Below are 20511 nucleotides of genomic sequence, written 5' to 3' on the forward strand. Positions count from 1 at the left end.
AGGATACCGTTCAAAGCTGCATAAGCTACTGTTGATTGAGAGCAAACGTGTAATTACATTTCGTTCGACGAAACAATTAGCAATGAATTAATCCCGGTAAATAAAGTAACCTCGCCAGACCTGCTTCATACTGTTTCGACTATAGCTACCAAGTGTAAGTATCCAAAATTATGAACATTAATCGGATTGAAAAAATGTGAAAATCCCGAAATTATCGAACTTAAAACTCTAAGGCATTTTGAATTGGGCAATTGAATGAACATCTCTATTTAAACTGATCTATGATTGTATTTGAATACTTACTATGTCGTGTGAAATTTTTTGAAAATATTATGTAAAATGTGACACAGTAAGTGACACAGTAAATGACATTCAGTTTAAAAGGCGTTAGATAAATTTCCAATTACCTTGAAAATGAACGAAAAATCTTTTTATTTGTCACACTTTGCACCGCAAACTCGCGATCTCGACTCGATCTAGAACGAGACTTTTACATTCGTACTCTCTCTCTCTCTCTCTTTCGAATATCCTGATAGGAGTATTCAATACAACAATCATGTGATTTATTTGCAAAACGATTATCGAAAGATCATCGACATTTCTCTCGTTTTGTGAAATCTGTCTTGAAGATTGTGTGAACGGAACGACGTGGCCGCGACATCGATGAATGGTCGGATTAACCCTCGGACTCCAAGTGCTCGAGAAGAGTTGACGAATGCCGGGTCACCCAACCTAGAATGTTATTATAGACACATCAATTTAAACATTTTTAAAAAGATAGGACAGAATTTTATATATATGATATAATTTTATATATGATAATTTTATATATATGATAATTTTGAAAAAAATTTTTGTAGGATATTGTTTAGGGAATTTCTTTCTTAGCCTATCAATTGATGTGACGAAAGATCAATTTGGTTTGAAAACATTGTTGACACCCTTCTATTCTTCCCTCGAAGTATAGAAAATTTGAAATAAAATACAATTCTATCTTTTTCGAATAAAATAGGCAAATCTGAAAAAAAGACTGAAATAAAATAAAATTTTATTTTCTTTACGAATGCCCTCAGTAAATAGAAAATAAATTCGAACTTTGTCCAACATTGTAAAATTTTACATTGTAATGTTTGAAATTCTCCGGCCTTGTTATCACACGACCAGTGAAAATACAGTACCGCCAGCGTTCTTTTATTTATCTCGACATCCCTCTATTCTAATTGTTTCACGATCGATGTTTTGAATAAACACGATATGTATAGAATTTCCATTGTTAAATTTTAGTTAATTTGCGCACAAATAAAACAATGCAAATAGTACCATGCTTCCCTAGCGCAGAAATGATCATTTTTCCAACTATAGATTCATCGATATAAGAAAGATTACTTTCATGCAAATATTCCATTGTAGAATTAAATGTAATATATATATAAGCACAAACGTAAGCATTGTTTTAAAGTTAATTCTTCAAATCCAGGATCGAAGTAAACAATTAATTCTCATTTTTAAATATTCCTGTTAAAAATTATTTATTTTTACGTCTTGTTTAATTTATATTTATAAAATGCTTACAGTAATCTGTTTCCATGGAAATATTTTAGAACTGTTGTTAGAGAAAGGTTCAGAAGGAAAACACTGACTTATCTGAGCAAATGTCACAAATAAATAACGCATTCAGAAATCGATTTAACATTGAGAATGATTTAACATTATTGGTACTATTCATGGATAAAAAAACCTATTCCTGTCACAGAAAAGTTTTTATTGTTACATTTTACAAATTCTACACAAACTAAAACTTCTTTGAATCTGTTTCCATTGTAACTTACAACGGTTCACTTTTTAATCAAAACTAATTTACGAAATTTAACAACTCTTTGAATTGCTGCTCAAAACTGCAACTATTTTTGCAAAAAACCTAATTATTTATAATTTCTTCAACAAAATCTAAAATGCGCAAACTTGACTATGTCAAGTAAAGAATTAGGCAGCGATCTTGTAACAGATACCTACTATTCAGAGCTGGCAAGAAGACGGCTGTAAACAATCCGGATAGGTTGGTCCCAGACGCCTTCCTGTTATCTGTGTGTGTGTGTGTGTGTGTGTATTCTACTCTCAAAGAGCTGAATACTCAACACTTCCCCTTAATTACCTCATCCATCATTGATTTGTATACTGCCCACACAACATCCTCATGCCTAAGGGTACATTTACGACATGAATTTTACATTGAAGTTGCGATAAACGATGAGACCATCGATGACAGCGGAGCGCAGATATGCATTTTATTGTTTTATATAAAGCAGTATGCAAAGAAACGCGTACATACTTTTCGTTATAACATATTCTCAAACTTGAAGATGATAATACTTCTCCAGAATCACTCGTCTTTGACAAACCTTCAATAACTAAAATTAGACTATTTGTGCAGCTCCGTTATAAATAAACCAGAGAAAGAAATTTTCATAACTTTTTAAAGCGGTACAAAATATTCTCTGATTGAAATCACATATTTATGCCCTATTAAAGAATAAAGAAATTTTCGCAACTTTTTAAAGCGGTAAAAAATATTCTCTGATTGAAATCACATATTTATGCCCTATTTTCGTATTTTTTACAATGGGGCTTGATATACGTGGTGTTACTAACACAGAATAAATAATGTGTAAAATGTGATTATATAGCATAACTATTAAATATAAATGTTTGAAAAGCAATTAATAATTCATTACAATTAATTCAAATTAACTAATAACTAATTATGAACAAATTAACAATGCTTAAAAACTCATACTTTCACTTTATAAATATGTGCTCTGAACTTATGCAATGATCTTATATGTACTCTCATAATCGATGTTCCTGTAACTTCTATTGTAACAGTCTCACTGAAGAAACATCTAACAGAGCAGAAAGAAAGGCTTCCTTCAGAGGTGTGCGAGAGTCTAGGAATTCCCGAAACCCGATGCTTGGGACAGGACGAGAAAACCTATATCGGGCCGGAACGGGATAAAAACATTCAATTTTCCTATGCTATCAATTATTGCAAAATGATACATCGCCGTACTTAGTACACAATCGACTAGCGGAAAGCTGTTTTCAACAACTGAAGATACGTTGCAATCGAAAGAACCAAGCTATTACATACTAACATACGTAGAGAAATTAGTTATTTTTACCCGAGAATTTAAACTCAGACTATACATTATAAGTTATTAAGTTAAATAAGATAGACAATTTTGCAATGCAAATTTCAGAAAAAAAATCTAAAACTAGGATATCAACGATTATATACGTATTTTAACGATCTTTTAACACGTTCTTATATCCCAGCATTTTAAACAATCCCGAACCGATCCCGAAAATCGTTCCTGTTCCCGCCCCGGCCCGTTCTCGCACACCTGTAGCTTCCTTTCCCCCTCTGTCCCGAACTATTTACAAAACCACTGAAGAATCTGTTACGACAAAAGGATCCGTTCGATCGGACAGGTCCAAGATGACCCGGCATTCGTTTGGTGAAGGTTGGCCGAGGACAGTCGACAGCCTCGTGTATCGTCCCGATCTGACGATATGTTCCGTTGTTTGCATGGGCATCGTGTTGACCATGGGCCACAGGAAATTCCGTACGTGATGATGCACTACGAAAAAAACTACACGGGGAACGCGCGGTTTTACGGGTTTTGCGTGGACCTACTGGAAGCGGTGGCGAGGGAGGTCGGCTTCTCTTACCGGTTGGAGCTGGTACCGGACAGGAAGTACGGCGCGAAAGACCCGGAAACCGGGGAATGGAACGGCATCGTCAGAGAACTCATGCGACATGTATGATTTGGTTTGTTTAATTTTTCTCATCGTACTTGGCCCAACCCTCTCGCTGTCATACACACGTACACACATGGTCGTCGTAGGTAACTCTCTAGAAATACTTTTCTACCACCTCTTCGCTGATTTTTCTAGACACTATTTTTATTAGATTTACTTTTAGACAGTGGTATATGTACACGTACATACGATGGATGTTTTTCTCCACATATTTTCAACACATACGCACCTTATGTTAAGCTAGACACTGAAGAAACACCACACAATTTACAGTTTACGATGCACTTATAATTAGTTCATTTACAATTGATCGGAGACTGAGGACGATAGCAGAAGTAGAGGATAGATATTGTAGCACACCTGTGCACGAACATCAGTTTGAACCGTTTGGCTGCGGTCGTCGCATAAACGTAAACGCGAATCGAAGAATCATTGTTATGTTTATTTATATATAACACAACTGGGTAAAGGAACTGTTTGTTTAGTTACATCCTTTTAGGTGAGAACCATTACACACTGAAACATGGAGAGAGCGTATTTTCCATGCCGCTAGTGTTTTAATAGTTAATTTTAATTATTGGCTATTTAGATCGAGTCGAACAAGACGATTAATTGGTACGTAATTGGTACATAAGGATTTGAATGGATTTTGGAAGTCAAGGAAGACGACGTATACAGTAAATCCCCCTACTTGTGACGTTCAGTTTGTGCACGAAAGTGGACAATTTGGAAAGAGAAGATACGATTGTTAACTATAATATTGAACTACGAAAACGAGCCGCAAGGCTCGAATAATCGTATCTCCTCTTTCAGAATTGTCCATTTTTGTGCACAATCTGAGCGTCAATTAGGGAGAATTTGCTAGAATTGGCCGCTCGGTAAATTTGCGTCCACCTCAAAAGTCTCGAGTCTCTTATTTGTCGAACGGCAACTCTGATTAAAACTTTGATTTCATAAACTTTTTAAAGACTTCTGTATGCTGTAAATATATGAAAATTCCTAATCTAATTGTAATATTCATGAGTTGTCTTGAGCAACTTTCATTTCATTAAACTTTTGCGCAAAAAGATCAAGAACAGTTGTTTTTTCGCGTGCTTGGATTCTTTGGGATATTCTGCTAAAAATATTAGGCTATTAGATTAAACGGAAAAGTCTATCCTTTTCATGAAGATGTGCGTTTTCCAAAAGAGTCGCAGTTTATTCTTATGTTGTTTAACGGTATCCAACAAATTCTCATATGAAATATGTCTCGCGAAACAATTCTGTTCTGACGTGAAAAAGGTAAACCGTTCCGTAAAGAGGAAAATAGCTACATTTGCATTGCCTCGATTGAATGAAATCATACCATTTACATTCTCCTATAAAATTTGAGCTACGATCATAATTATATTTATTAAAACCACGATCTGTTCCAATTGCAATCGTTTCTGTGTAACGTGAAATTGAACCGACAGATGTCCGAACGCCGGTCGCCACTTTAATAGAATGATCGGGAAACGCACGGGATCGTGCTCGTCCGCAATCAAACGGTAAAGTACCCGTTTAGTTCCAGAACGAAACATCGAGTGCAATCAAGCTAGAGGACACTGAGAGAACAGCGTGTCTTGTTTTGTTCACGCTCCGCCTGTTCATGTCGGGGTTCGAGTTCTACTTGAACCTGTGCAACCGAACCGAACAATACTCCACGATCTTATCGAATCCCGAGAAAAGCACCCCTAGTCAGTGAGCAACCACCAGTCGCCAATTAGAACCGCGTTACCGTAGACATTGACCGCACCTCCACGATATATCCTTTCTACAATCGTGTTCGAATCACCAATCTGCCGGCTATATGAATCCAGCAGACGTTCCGCCAACCTTGGAACTTCTACATCGCTGACTCGTTGTTTGCTCGGACCTGCCCTTCCCCCCTCCCGCATAATTTATTACAAATTTTTTTCATACAAATATGCGCAAGGAGAATAACTTTCAATGGTTTTCAACGCGACAATTGTTTCATGTTTTCGTTTTTAATTGAATACTCGGAGGTCTAAATGAACAATTTTTGATCGTCTGCAAATCGAGCTTTTCGTGATCTTTTCGAAGGAGATACTTTCTGTCAGCAAAAGCATGTTGAAACAAACGGTACAGTTTTCGATTGATAAAATTGAAACACCAATAGTAATGCTTTCAAAACTTCCGAGAATACTGACTATTAACGTTTGAACAATGTTTCTAACACTAATTGGACCATCGCCAATCAAATGACCGATTCGACGATTCTTATTCTACAATTATTGAAATCATAAAGACATATCTACCGGAAACCATTCAATAAATTTATTCATCTCACAACATATATAAATATAAGAATTTAAAAAAAATCTAAACGAATTCAATGCTGTAATTTCTATGAGGCAACAGACGAGTCACTTTCAACGCCCGGTACGGTTTTTGCTAATATATATTCTTCCGAATGACTTCAAAAAGAGATGTAAATTTTCAAATTAGAGACGTCTTGTGCTCCAACAGTGACAGTAATACAATTCTAACTTGCATCGTAGTGTTCTGTGAACTCCTGAATATGGTGATATACATTAATATTACGTTATGAGTACAGAAATACGTACATTTGAATGATAATTAAAGTGACGATGACGCTTATAATGTGCCAATTTTTTGTGAATAGTTTTCAGTTTATTTAAAAAAAAATAAGCTGAACATTGAGGAAAAAATGTAATTATCTTTCGCGCAAAGAGCAATCCTCTGACAAACGAATGGCATTGAAAAAAATTAGAAAACATGATCCATTTTTAAAATACGAATAATTCTGCAAGATGCAACACGCTGAAAAATGATATGCTGGTAGCATATCATAGTAACATTACAATTTCTTGCCGTCGTTTTATTATTTGAAAAACGTTTTAAACCGCTAAACGTATACTTGACATACATTAAACATATAGTAAGTACACATTGCATACGAAGAGCATCTCCGACTATGCAACCTACTCATGGGGTATCTCAAGTTATTGTAGTACCAGCAACGCATTTTGTATTCACTGTACGATAAAACGGCAACAGGACTTTTGCATCAACTTTTCACAAGTTATTGTAAAGGGGAAACTTTTCACTGCGAAACCACTTTAGAATGAATCGTGGAACAAATCTTTTTAATCCTGTTGATTCATTTGAATTTCAACACGTTGTAGAATAAAAGCCAATTTCAATTTTCCATTTCTGTAACCATTACGAAAGGATCGTCGAAAAACTATAACTATGGTATTTTACAATCAGTTTGGGTAATTTATCGTACGATCTTTTTTTTCTGCGAGATTATATCAGTTCAACTTCAGACAAAAAGTAGTCTTTTTGAACGATAATAAAATACACGATTCTCGATTTTTGTTTTATCTTTCATTTTGAGAGTTTTCTGTAGCTTACCAAAGCCTGATCTAAAGGTGTACTTCAAAATTCATCGAATGCTGTTATGCAGTTTCGTTATTGTAAGATTTTTCCCGGTGTTAACCAAAGTGAACCACTGTACGACGAGTCGCGCCGCGAGTAGTCGAAGCTAAATCACGAACGCTGCGCGTTAATTGCTTGCGGGTATGCACTGCGTAACGAAGCCCATAAATCGAGCATGAACCATAGGATGCTAATTGGTCAGTGCGGCTCATCAGCAAGAAACGTCCGCGAACTTTCTCGTCACCTCGTTGTCGGCGCGCCGACCTGGCTTTTGACGTAGATCAGAAAAACTCGTACAGAATTGTTCAACATTTCGAACTGTTCGGAAATAATAGTAAGTATTTACAAGGCGAACCATTTGTGGGCCAAATTACGTATTACACATGCTCGAATTTGGGTCGATACTTAAAAATGTAGCATTCCATTCGTACAATTAGAGATCATATTCTCATTTTTTCCATCTCATGGTATGAAAACATAGTGGCCAGTGAACACTTTACTACGTTTATTTCTAACTCGTTACAATTTGTAATTTAGAGTTGGTAATTATGGCTGAAATAAGAAACAAATTTTTAATCATTACTGAGGGAAATAAGAAATATTTTCGTAGTATGAAATTCAATTACAAATTATGCTCGAAAATATGATTTCACCATTTTCAGTTATGAAGCTGGAAACCATTTAATGCGCTGCCGCATTTCAATGAATGGCGGAATTATAATTTAAAATGAAACGTCTGTACAGAATGCATTAAAAATTGGTGCCAAGCTTTCATTAAAATACCAGAATTCAACAGAAACCGAATGAACAGATTCAGTAGCAGCTGTGTGGATGGTATGATCACTACTGAATAATTTAATTTGATTTTCACTGAATGCTGGTTACCATAATTGATTGACGTTAAATTGAAATTTAAACGATTCCATCACCATGTCTCTTCATGCATCTTCTCGTTCGAGTTGTATGAATAAATACTTTGTATGAATACAAGTATCAACTTTTTACGAGAAAAAGACATGCCCGGTGCACTACGTAGTACAATGAACATTTACAATGAATAATAACTGTTCAGTCGTAAATCTTTATGCATTTATGGCATTTCTAAATGTAGAATATAAAGAAGTGTATACATTAACAAAAGGTATTTGTATCTCCATTTTATCTTTACAACGTGAAATTTTCTACCTACTCGTATTAACACGTTCCGTGCCGAGCTTTTTTTACTCGAATCTTCACACTTTGATATTTTACTAAAACTTGATGTATTACGTGCAATTATTAATTCTCGTACACATAACAACATAACAAAAACTTATCAACGCCCATTCTTGCGGTGGAAATTGATTCTTCGGTTCTAAATTTCTTGTAAACAATTTGTTCAGTTCACTAAGTAAACATGCAAGCGTGTACCATCGATGGTACACGTGGCACGGAACGTGTTAATGTCTAAAAACAAGTTCTCGTGGGTTGCCGATAACATAGACGGCACATAATGAGCTAACAACAATCTTATAACATCTCGAAGTTCGTTAGTCTTTAGATTTAGAAATCGTTCATTGATTACTGGAAGCTTTATTAAATACCCACAATTAATTTCGATTGGAATCAATTTACGATTGGTCAACAATAATCATAAAAATTATTATTCATCATACTAGACACAATCTCTCTCTCTCTCCCTCTCTCTCACTCTCTCGTTTAGCTATTTCTTTCAATCTCCTCTCTCCTTTCTTTCTCTCTCTCGCTCTCGCGTTCTCTCTTTTCTTCCTCCTCTCTCTCCTTTCTCTCCTTCTCTCTCTCTCTCTCTCTCTCTCTCTCTCTCTCTCTATCTCTATCTCTATCTCTATCTCTCTCTCTCTCCATTATTTTCCTTCGATCCTTCCTCCATAATTTAATGCATTTAATGGTACCCGTCAGCAGCGACGATTAATTTTCAATTCCCGGTCTTCTGAAGATTGAACGCGCGGTCATGTCTAAATTGTTCTCCCATAAATTCCAGGGTGACTTATTCAGATAACCACAGGAATGTTTTATGTGATCTTTTGCATAATAAGTAATTCATTGGAATCTCCTAAACTTAATGTTAATTGTCAAGATTCGCTTTCTAATATGTAAATTTGTTAATACTTCATGCTGATCCTCGGAAAACAATATTCCACTTTCAAAATGGGTTGCACGTTTTCCTGATGTAAGTCTCATAGAGAAGTTATAAGGGATATTCGTTCGATGGATGATGATAAATGATTACTAGTACAGGAATGTGTACAAAACCTAAAAATTACAATTATAGAATGTATTATTTAATTTGTGGAAACATAACATATTTCTGCACATCACAATTCAAATAGAATGATTTTTGTTAACAACTGATAGATTTATACAACGCTCACTAACCTTTTTGGAAAATATGACTGAGCGCTCTTAGGATCTTTTGTAATTTCATTCATCAATTTCTTTTTACATATTTTTTAAGGTACATCTTCTGCACACGGTATTTTTTCAAGCTAAATATTCAAATAACAATATTTATATTCTGGGTCCATATAGGCCCAAACCTCACGGTTCGAGTGTTAAACAGCATTTTCATCTTTTCAGCTGCTTATTAGAATAAATAAGCGGTACTGGTATCAACATTTAACAGATCGTACTATTAAAATTGTAAGGAAATGAAACTGAATTGAAAACTTTTCGAGGTGTGACCTCTGCCATTGATCTAAAGCCACAGTGATAAAACACAATGTGTAGAACACAGTTGATGACCAGAAAAATAAAAAAAATACAGATGGATAATACGGAAAATTTCGTGGTCATGAGGTATTTCGTTCCAGCCTCGTCTTCCATTTAACTACGCCGCATTCTTGCAGTTGTTCTCGTGTAGGCGCAGCTATTCACTGTCCTGGTTACCATGTCCTGAGGGAGCATTCGCTGTAATAGTCTATCGAACGGTAATCCATTTACCGGTAATCTGCATCGAGCGCCACCGAGTACGAGGCACATTCATTCCGCTCGTTCATGGGTTCGCATAGTTCGCGGTAATCATCGATCGAAGTCGAGACGCGATTGAAATCTGATATTAGATTGTCATCGTAACTTCTTTCTGTCTCTATTGTTTAATCCTTCGTCTGCAGCCAGTTTTGACGGGAGAAATTTTTATGGGATGTGCTTCGAATCATGTCAGTAACATAAATCTAAAAGGCTCCTCCCGTTTATGTTGTTAATTTTATTATATAGAACAAATTTATTATTATTATCGTAAAAACTCGATGAAAATAACATAGAATAGGATAAGTATAACTTGGCCATGAAATTCATATACAAATACACATGTATACACAAATGTATAAAACTTATGTTTAGTCTGTCTTGAAAGAGCATCTTGGGGATATTTCTATAAAAATTTATTTTATTATTAATTAACGATGCAACATTGACAGTATTATTATTTCTTTTTAAACATATATGTAAATATATATGTCTTGTAAATACATCAATGCTGTGTGTAAAATATTTTAATTTTCTCATGTTATCTTGTTTTCCTATGATATGAAAGTATTTTCATTATACAATAGAGAGAAAGTGTACCTAGTAATTCGTCTTTCTCTTAATTCGCCCTTTTATCGAAGTGCCTACAGTAGAGATCCTCTTATCCGAAGGTTTATTTTTGTTATATCCTGATACCAAAACATTCTATTATCTAAAAATTCCATTCAAGTTCTCTACTAGGTGATAATGTATCTAAATAATAAAATGATTAGATAATAGAACTTTTAGATGACAAAATATTGTAAAAATAAATGTTTAGATAAGGAAGTCTCAGCTGTATAAAGATAATTTTGAATTTTTTAAACCCAATCTATGACAGACCCTTCGTTTCTTAGGATTATAAACCGCTAACTTCGTAACACCAATTGAAGTTACAACGAAAGCGTTATAACGAAACCATGATCTGCTTCAAATGTAAATTTTAATAACGTGTTGCATGAAATAGTTTATTATATAAATGTATAATTATATCATTTTCCAAGTGATTGTATTTTACTAATATGACGTAACATAACGACGTTTCCACTTTCATAAATATTAGATGTCGCTTATATCATCCATGATATTCGGTTATTTTATTAATTGCTATTTGGACGGCAACAGTTTAATCAATACCACGGACTAATACAATTTCAATCATTTTTCTGCCTTCGTTATCTTTAATAATACAAAATATGTTACGAATACGAATGCTGTGCAATGGAAACGGTTGATTGAAACATAACAGAAACAATCGCTGGACTGCAGATTTCATACATATTTAAAAAAATCTTTATGCAAAACGAAAATTACTTGTAAGCACACTGCCCAAAAAAGTTATAGCATAGAAAAATTATCAATAAAAATTGACCGACTTCGACTTGGTAATTGTCAATTTGATGAACATGGACTCACATTTAAAGGATTACAATGGTAAGGGTGTATCAAATTTAAAATCAAGGAACATTATTTTAAAGTAGAGGTTTCAAGCTTTAATTTAAGAAAGAGTCATCATCTTACGATGATTTCTCGCGGAGTTATCGTCAATCAAAGTTGATGAATTTTTATCTAAAATTTTTCCATGCTATAATTTTTTTGAACAGTCTACGACCGCATAAAGAAACTAAAAATAGTACATTAATATTCTTACATACTTTTACTATTTATGTTCTCTTATTCACAACTTGTAAAAATTGTTAAAAACAAAACGCATTCCTATTTAAGTGTTGCTTTATGTTCTCTTATTCACAATTTGTAAAAATTGTTAAGAACAAAATGCATTCCTATTTAAGTGTTGCTTCGTCAGATCAACTCATAAAATTTTCATTTTATTCACAAAGATCGACAATTTCTCAGTAATCACTATTGTCGCTTTCAGCATAATAGTTTATTCAAATAACAAGTTTGCAATGCAGACCGATGAAAATACGTAAAACCTGCGCGAAAAAGAGATTAGCAAAGAAACTATCTGAATTTTGTGAACGAACACCGTTCTATAGAAATCTCTCAGGAGATCTTGCTTGCCGAACAGGGTTAAGAGCAAAAGCGCGTTCCGTTGTTCTGCAATCCGTCAATGCATGGTCACGGGGAAAACGATCGACTCGCGGGATCGCGAGACGATACACGAGGGGGAGTATCCATTCGTCTGCCGTGAGTTTCGCTGACAAACAAGAGATTCAAGGGAAACGGAAACAAAATTGGAATTTTGCCACTGACAAAATCTATTCGGCCGAATAAATCGTACATTCGTACTTAATAATTATTCATGAGAAATATTATCGATAATGGTAGAGGCGTCACACATAGGTAGACGTTAATGTAATAAGACTCAGTAGGTTTGTTTATTTCTTACGAAAGTCTGACAATTACCATCGTCATCTTCTTCGATATTATTGGATTGTTGAGAAAGTAGTTTCGGTTTTTCTTTCGTAATCTATTTATATAGAAAACCAAAATTACTTTCGCAACAACCTAATATGTATTAAGAATTACTCGAATATATTGTCACATGATTTAACAATTATTTATCATTTTCATATACAGGTGAAAAATATGTTTATTTATATTTAGTAAAATGATTAAAGCATTTGTTATATCGTTAATATTTTTGTAAAATGTAGACGCTTCTTTTCACTTTATTCCTGCAGTGCATTTTTGTCTACCGCTCATGTACGATTTTATAGCAGTCTCTAAAAAAATCAGTAGACATAATGCAATATTCTATTTCGAATAGAACCGCAAATTTCTACAGCAATTGCAGATAGAATTTAGGGTAGAACACTTGCTACCTGTGCCACCAACAAGAATATCACGTGTTCCGTCCCGGAAAATGAAACCTGCGAGAACCTAATTTGTTTCTAGCCAGGGAGTAGGTGTGGGCGTGGCGGAGTTAAGTTCAAGAGAAAGAAAATCTTGAGAACGTTGTACGATAAAGCACATATACGTAGAAGGTAAATCCGAGGGAGAATGGGAGAAGATCCAGGAAAATAGAGTGTACAGACCGTGGACGCAGGAAGGATGTTCTTCTAATAAAAAAAATAATCTCGAGCAGCATAAAAAGCTTAATGAGAAGCTGAATCGGAAGGTGGAGAGTGTAAGAGAGAGCGCGAAAGAGAGGGGAGGTAGAAAAATTGTGGAAAATGGGTGGTAAAGCGATAAAAAAATGAGTAGAATACGGTGGAGGCAAAGAGTGTTTCGTAGGGGTGGCCGGAAATAAAAAGATATGTAGAAAGGATCGGAGTAAAGGAGAGGGAGAAGAAGAGGAAGGGATGGAGGACGAAAGGTAGTAGTTCCTTTTTATGGTCCCCGTAGGAGCAGCCGTACGTAATGCTGAAGAGCAGAGGGAATTTCAGCGGGAATGCACGTTACGAGGGCTTCTGCATCGACCTACTCAAGGAGATAGCTCACATGGTGGGCTTCGCGTACAGGATCGAGCTCGTGCCGGATGGCAAGTACGGCGTTTACGATTACGAGACCGGCGAGTGGAACGGAATAGTCCGCCAGCTGATGGACAAGGTGAGTATGCGCCTATTCGCCCGAGTGTCCAACCCGCGCGGAGTTATCTCTGTTTGCGCGGCGCGCGATCTTTCGCGCGAGGCTTGCGACGCCCTGTAAGTATCCCAAACACTTTAACAGTCGGAACAAGTATTGTATCTCGAGCGTCACGAGACGGTGAGCACGGGGTTCTGCTGATAAAATGAGTCCAACAGATGCTAGGAATTATGGTCGCGCGGCCGGCTTCGCCTGGAATACCAACTCCTGGAGAGACTGTTTAAATTGCGATTGTCCACTTTAGAGTTGTTTCGTTGCGATCCAGCGACCATCGATCCGACGCACAGTGGTCGGTTTCCATACAAAAAGCGGAAAAGAAACATATAACAACTATATATATATATATAAAATTATATATTTAAGCCTTACTTTCTCAGTTTATATTACTGGTACATATATATTTGGGTTTTTGCTGGGATAGAATAATGAAAACAAAATGCAATGATTTAATTGTTTATAAACAAATTTTTTTAAAATACAACTTTTGTTTTCAATTTAATTCAATTCAATTGAACATCCTCTCCATTTTCATGTTACGAACATTGTTCCGAAATCAGTAGTTCGATTGTCTCTTTGAGAAATGATTTCGATTTCTTGATCGACCTCATACTTGACACGAACGGATCGGATGTAAGCAAAAGTTTGCATATAATCCAAAACAAATAATTTATAATTATTCTCATTAGTTTCAATAGAGTGCAACAGTTTAAATATTGATATTTTACTCGACCTATTCAATACATCTCGCGTAACTCTGCAGTTCATACATATTACGGTATGCTTCGTGGCACGTGCTATTGTGGTATTATTATTAAACGATTTCACCAATAGCAGCTAATAGCAGCCAATTTTTATTTTATTGTTAATGTAAGGCGTCAATCTTCAAAATGCGATCAAAGCGAACACAGAACTTTACTGAACTGACAATTAAAAAATGAAATGAAAATTCAACATATTCAATTGAACGTAACTCAAAAAAATGTGAGAGATAAAAAAGTGTCCAGTGACATAATTTAAGTATATACTACGGCTACTTTGAAGCCATGTAGCCGTATCCAAAATGAACAAATGGTAAAAAAGATCATAGTAAATAATAAGTCACGTGTTTCATTGACTACTAGTGGATAAATTATGCATTATGGGTATATTTTTGAAAACTGACATTTTTCCGCTTTTTGTATAGAAAATGGACACTGTGCGACGGCTCCACAATTTGTTTAGGAACGCGGAATCAGTATATTGAAGCGCTAAATAGCAGCTCTCTTGAATGAAACGCACAGTGGAGTATTCGGCCTCAAAAGCTGGTCTGATCCATTCTATTCGTTTCTAGGAGAACAAAAGCACTTCAGAATAAAATCATACCATTAATTACTACAATTTCACGAAAACATGCACAGAATACAAAATTTACAAATGAATTAGTCTCATTCTGCATCGAACTCATCTATTTCTGAGTCTGGTCCTATCTCTATCTGTCTCGCATTCCTCGTTTAACCCAATTAAAAACGATTAGAAATTCTTATAGGCACAAATTTTCTATCATAAACAAAAGATCGTATTGATTCTAATGACATCGGAACAAGAACCGGAACTCATTTGGAAATATAATAAAATTGTGTATATGAATTCTTTGAAATACAATGTGCTCCATTGAATTATTCGTAATTTGTTAATATCACTAATCACAGAAGCGCAATAATCTAATTTACCACTTACCTAAAAGAACTCTGTAAATAAAGACGTTGACCCGATTTCTTTGCATCGTATAAAAATGATTAATGAGTGAACAGTAATTCAAGAACTATAATAAAAAATATAAATTATAAGAGAAGAGATTGGAATACTGTTTCTTCTGCATTCAAAACTATCTCAGAAAGCTAAAATTGTATATTTTACGGAAGATTTTTTTAATCGACTTTTGCTCAGTTTTTTGGGGTGAAGTGCACCACTTTACGTCGGGCGTTCTTACGATGCGATTTTTAATAATATTTCAAACAGAAACAGAGAAATAAAAGCTTTACAAACGTACTTCCAGTTTCGTACACTTACATTTATGCTTATGTATACGTTGATTCCACTACGACAAAATGAATGTAAGACTACATCAGAGTTTTGTCATCGATAATCGGTTTTCATTTTACGGTTTTATTGCAGTGTGACTCAATAAACGACTAGTGAATATAAGTTCGGAAACTATTCAGAAAGAGACGCAAAATAGTTATTTTATAATTATTGTTTCTATACCAATTACTATTATGCAATATAGTCGACTTTAGACGTTATAAGCATTAGAGGTTGTTTCGAAACCATCATACAAACTAAAACTGGATGTACAATGAGAATGATATAAATTAAGAAACTCATATTCTTGCATACATACTTATATTAATACAAACATATTTGTTTGTGTCATCTTTGACTATTTTTGGAATTAACATAGAATACGTAATGTATCTTGTCAGGGTTTAGCAGTTGTAAAGTGAAAATTTAGCGCGTTTGAAAAATGGAAAAAATAAACGTTTGCTACTAATATATTCAAAGTTAGAAACCGTACGTGCATACATAAAAAGAATACATGAAAACAGCTGGATACAATTGGTTACTCTTTTTGATGCGTCGTCAGCTAGCTCGTGGCAGTTTCGTTTCATACTCTTTCATATAACGATCACCGTAAAAAATATACTTGAAGCCAAGATCCTCGAGAGATCTCGAGGCTGTATACCAAAGTCTTGTATCCCCACGAATAATATAAAGAGAAAACCGAACAACTGAACATGAATGAAAAAAAAAACAGCAGAAACGTGCAAGTACATTTTATTGCGTACTGGCTAGCCCCACGCAGAATTTGGATTCAGGAGAGCAAGTTTCTCATGCCGATAACGAAGACACGGGTGTTACAATGGATACTAGGCAGGTTTGCAATGCAAATCACGAGCTAGCGCAGCGGAACGCGTGGAAATGCACCGTTCTCCACCCTAACTAGGAAGCGCGAAACCACCCTTGCTTTGGCATAGCTTTAGCTGTCAACCATGTCCACGTAACAGCTAATACGCGCATAGCCGATTGATGAAGTGCGAGCTTAAGTCGTGGATTCCGGGATACCGGGATCGAATATTCTAATGGAGTTACTAAATTAGTGTAATTAACGCCGTTACAACTCGATTATAGCCAATAGTCCATGTGGTAGCTCTAGAAGAAGAGGGATTACGATTCGGTTCGGTAGTTGAATGTAAATGAAAAGTGATTACTAGACGGCGGATGTTAAAGCACTCGTAATGTACTTGTGTAAAACGATTAGATAAGTGTTACAACGATGTAGCGTTATATCGTTATTCTAAATATTGTGAAAGTCACATACCTGATTGTTTATCCCGAATTCTCTGTTTAGGTATGCATTTGCAAATATTCAAGAAAATAGAATTTGAATGTAAAGTACATAAAAGGGTTATTTTCTCGTGTACTTTTTAAACCAATTAAAATTGCTATTTAGACCAATCCTCTAGTTCTAATAGTTCCAGAGATATTCGATCTCTTAAATATAACCGATAACTTCTAACACGAAATATCTGCGTAATATTTTTGCAGCAAGTACATCCTCCTGAAGTTTCATTAAAGTCGGATGATGTCACTTCGAGATATTTCCTTGTTATAAGAAAAAGGAACGAACTCGCCATTTTTATTTATCTTGATTTTATGCGTCTTCCTTGCGATTTTAAAATCTCCACGTGAAATGATAATCGATTCGTTCTTAATAATTTCTAGAAAATTTCCCTCGCCCTCCGCATCGTCTTCCTAAATCATGAATTTATAATGCCACCGAAGAAACCTTATGAACGCTGAAGTAATCCCGTCTCGGAAGAAAACATTAAAAATTTGCAATTTTAACGGAGATTATTTGTGTTTATGCGAACAAACACGTGAAATGAATTCCTCGCGTCGCTTTAGACGCGAGATCTTTAATGGATGTGGTAGAATACGTTGACGGTTAACCACACTGTCAACTGTCCATTACTGAAAGTAGAAGCAACAAATTATTCCATTATCGATTTAGTATCAATTTAGACGGCAGTTGTAAATCAAGCCGAAATTGCCGCAGCACGAATTCGCGTTATGTCGAGGATGTTGCGTCAGGTATTATGGCATTTATTGAGCCGACTTGTCGATGAAGACCGATGACACGGCGTGACGAGCCGTTAATATCGACTCGAAGTTATGCTGATCAGTAATTTCATTGATTGACGATTTTGGATCCATAAGCGTTTCTTTCTCTTTCTTAAATAGAATCAACAAATATTTGTCAAAGGTATTCATTACGTTCATTACCACTGTCACACATGTGTAATGTCCACGGTCTTGTGGTTTACAAACAGTAGACAAATTAATTTTATTATACGTTAGTTATTTAGTTTCTTTGCTAAATTCTTTCATTATTTCGAATGCTTTTAATAAAGATACATAGAATTCTTTTAATAAAGATACATAGTATTTAAGAAATTATTTTAACAATGAGGGTAGACAATGAAACAATTCGTAGTAGCGAATGTGTTAAATACAGATATCCAACATGTAAAGAAAATTGGATAGAGTCGTTCATGTATCGAAAGAGAACATCTTTCATTCCGAAGATATTCAAACTACCATTTTCTTCTCCTTCTTTTTCCCTTGCTTTATCCATTTGTAGGTGTGATAAAACAAGAGATTGTGGACTTTAGCTTACAGCGAGTTTTAGACCAGAAACAATATGAAGTTAACACGCGTCGTGAGCATCGTGGATGTTTCACTGTCTCGCTTCCGCGACAAATAAATGTTTACGACGTGGATCCGCGTCAAGCCGCTCCGCACAAAGGTTACAAATGATGCGGATCCGCGTCAACCACAGCGAACGTGTTAACAGAGTAAAAGATAAAAATGAATCACTGTGTTATAACCCAGTAAATAAAATGCGTGTCACTACATTCGATCAACATTTGTATATTAAATCAGAGATTTGAGTAAATACACCTCAGAATTATGTCAGATTTTTGTACAGCCTGGAATAATACAAAATACAAATCTATTACATTTTTCGTTAAAAGATTGCGTTAGTAAATAATCGTATTGTCGGCGGAGGGTTACGGAAATGTTAAAATTGCTTAATGTTAACAAAAAATGAAAGCTAATTTAAATTCGTAGCAGACGTTAATAATGAGAAGTTGCATAAGCATCCACAGTCTAGTTATCACTAACATTAGTACCTCGATTATGCAAACCTGCGAATCTGAATCCGAACCTGTTTCGCAGGCGAACAATTCAGTAAAAAACAATCCACAGCACGATTCATTGTGCAAATCAACCAGCATTTAATCTAGCACTTTCACTAAGTAACTATTATCCTAACAGTCATGCTTCCTAATTGGTTCGGATGATAAGTGTTCTACTCTATACAGTTCTTTATTTTCTCGCGAAATCTAGACAAGATTCATGTAGTTACGAATAAAAGATTTCAGAGAGATGTCGGTAAGACGTCGCACAGTGGGGCATTTACCCCAAAAACACGAAATAAAGTCATTTAGTAGTCATTTATAAATTTAATAATCCTAAATTTAATAAAGTTAATCGAACATATGGTTATTTTACTATGATTTCTTTGTACCTCCTGTTCACTTTGGAGATGACTACACAGCTTGAAAGTGGCCTATCTCCAAATCACATGAAACTGTTCATATTATTGGTAATTATTTCATTTATTTTAATTAAGTGATGAGAGACATAATTTGATGCACTAAGTATGTACTTAAATTATGCCAGAGCACACTTTTCTATTGCCCACATTTTTTTAGTTGTATCTAATAAAATATGTTCAAATCTTACTTCGTTTTTTAATTATGGGTGCCGCGAGGTGCAGTGCTCGTTTTGGTCACATTTTAAAGGTAGGGTCGTACCTTCCTTCAAAAAAAAAAGAATTGGCTACTAAATGCTATTGGAGTAGTTAGAAGGATCGATGTAATTATTGACGCCCCCGATGTAATTATTGAGTACCGTTCGAAATTGCAAAGCAGTGCTGGAAATATTTTATAATTTTTTAATAATTTGCTGTACATTAGTTGCTAATTCATTGTTCATGAGTTATTGATTGGTATAATACTTGGATATTCAACATAGCATGTATTTTATAATTATATTTTTGATCATAAGTGTTGTTAAAAAATAGATATAATGTCTTATCATTATATATCAAAAAGTTGGACATAAATATATGATTTCAGTCAGAACATATCTTTCATCGCGTTTTCAGGGTTAAATCCCCCCCTGTACGACGTTCGGTCATCGTTCGAATGCGAGAGCCGAGTGTAGAGGAGCTATCTGGAGGAAAACCGCGGTTCAAATGAAATTCCTATTAACGACAAATTCGCGGAAGAAGGAGGAGGGAGAAAGGTTTGAAGCAGTCACGAAACGAAAGGGTGGACGAGTTCTTTCAACTCCCCTTATCGGTCGTGGCCACATGTACGGTTTCCAAGCAGAAGCAACTAGAAATAAATCTGACTAGGCTGTGGTTGCACGAGTGCTATGCCCCTCGGCGCGGTCAGTGCTTCCCGTTCCCCAGACGCTGAAAAAGAAGTTGAATAACGTACCCCAACTACTTATGCCATCTTATATAGGTCGTGAAGACCTGTTTTGCAGTGGTTCGTCGAT

General features: G+C 35.3%; 1 protein-coding gene across 9 annotated transcripts in view; it reads left to right on the top strand.

The window, feature by feature from the left end:
• The window catches only part of LOC117225760 (glutamate receptor ionotropic, kainate 2), a 221495-nt gene that overhangs the window by 180900 nt on the left and 20084 nt on the right, over positions 1 to 20511 (top strand). For 3 of the 9 annotated variants that reach the window (XM_033479510.2, XM_033479517.2, XM_033479563.2), the window contains exons 11-12: positions 3616 to 3819; positions 13600 to 13803. The exons of 2 other annotated variants lie outside the window; for them this stretch is intronic. In XM_033479510.2, the coding sequence (XP_033335401.1) occupies positions 3616 to 3819; positions 13600 to 13803 (408 nt within the window). The remainder of the gene's footprint in view (positions 1 to 3615; positions 3820 to 13599; positions 13804 to 20511) is intronic. 4 more of the 9 variants (XM_033479526.2, XM_033479544.2, XM_033479535.2 and 1 more) reach the window with 2 other exon arrangements.

The sequence above is a fragment of the Megalopta genalis genome, chromosome 6 (genome assembly GCF_051020955.1).
Source record: "Megalopta genalis isolate 19385.01 chromosome 6, iyMegGena1_principal, whole genome shotgun sequence".
Taxonomy (NCBI): Eukaryota; Metazoa; Arthropoda; class Insecta; order Hymenoptera; family Halictidae; genus Megalopta; species Megalopta genalis.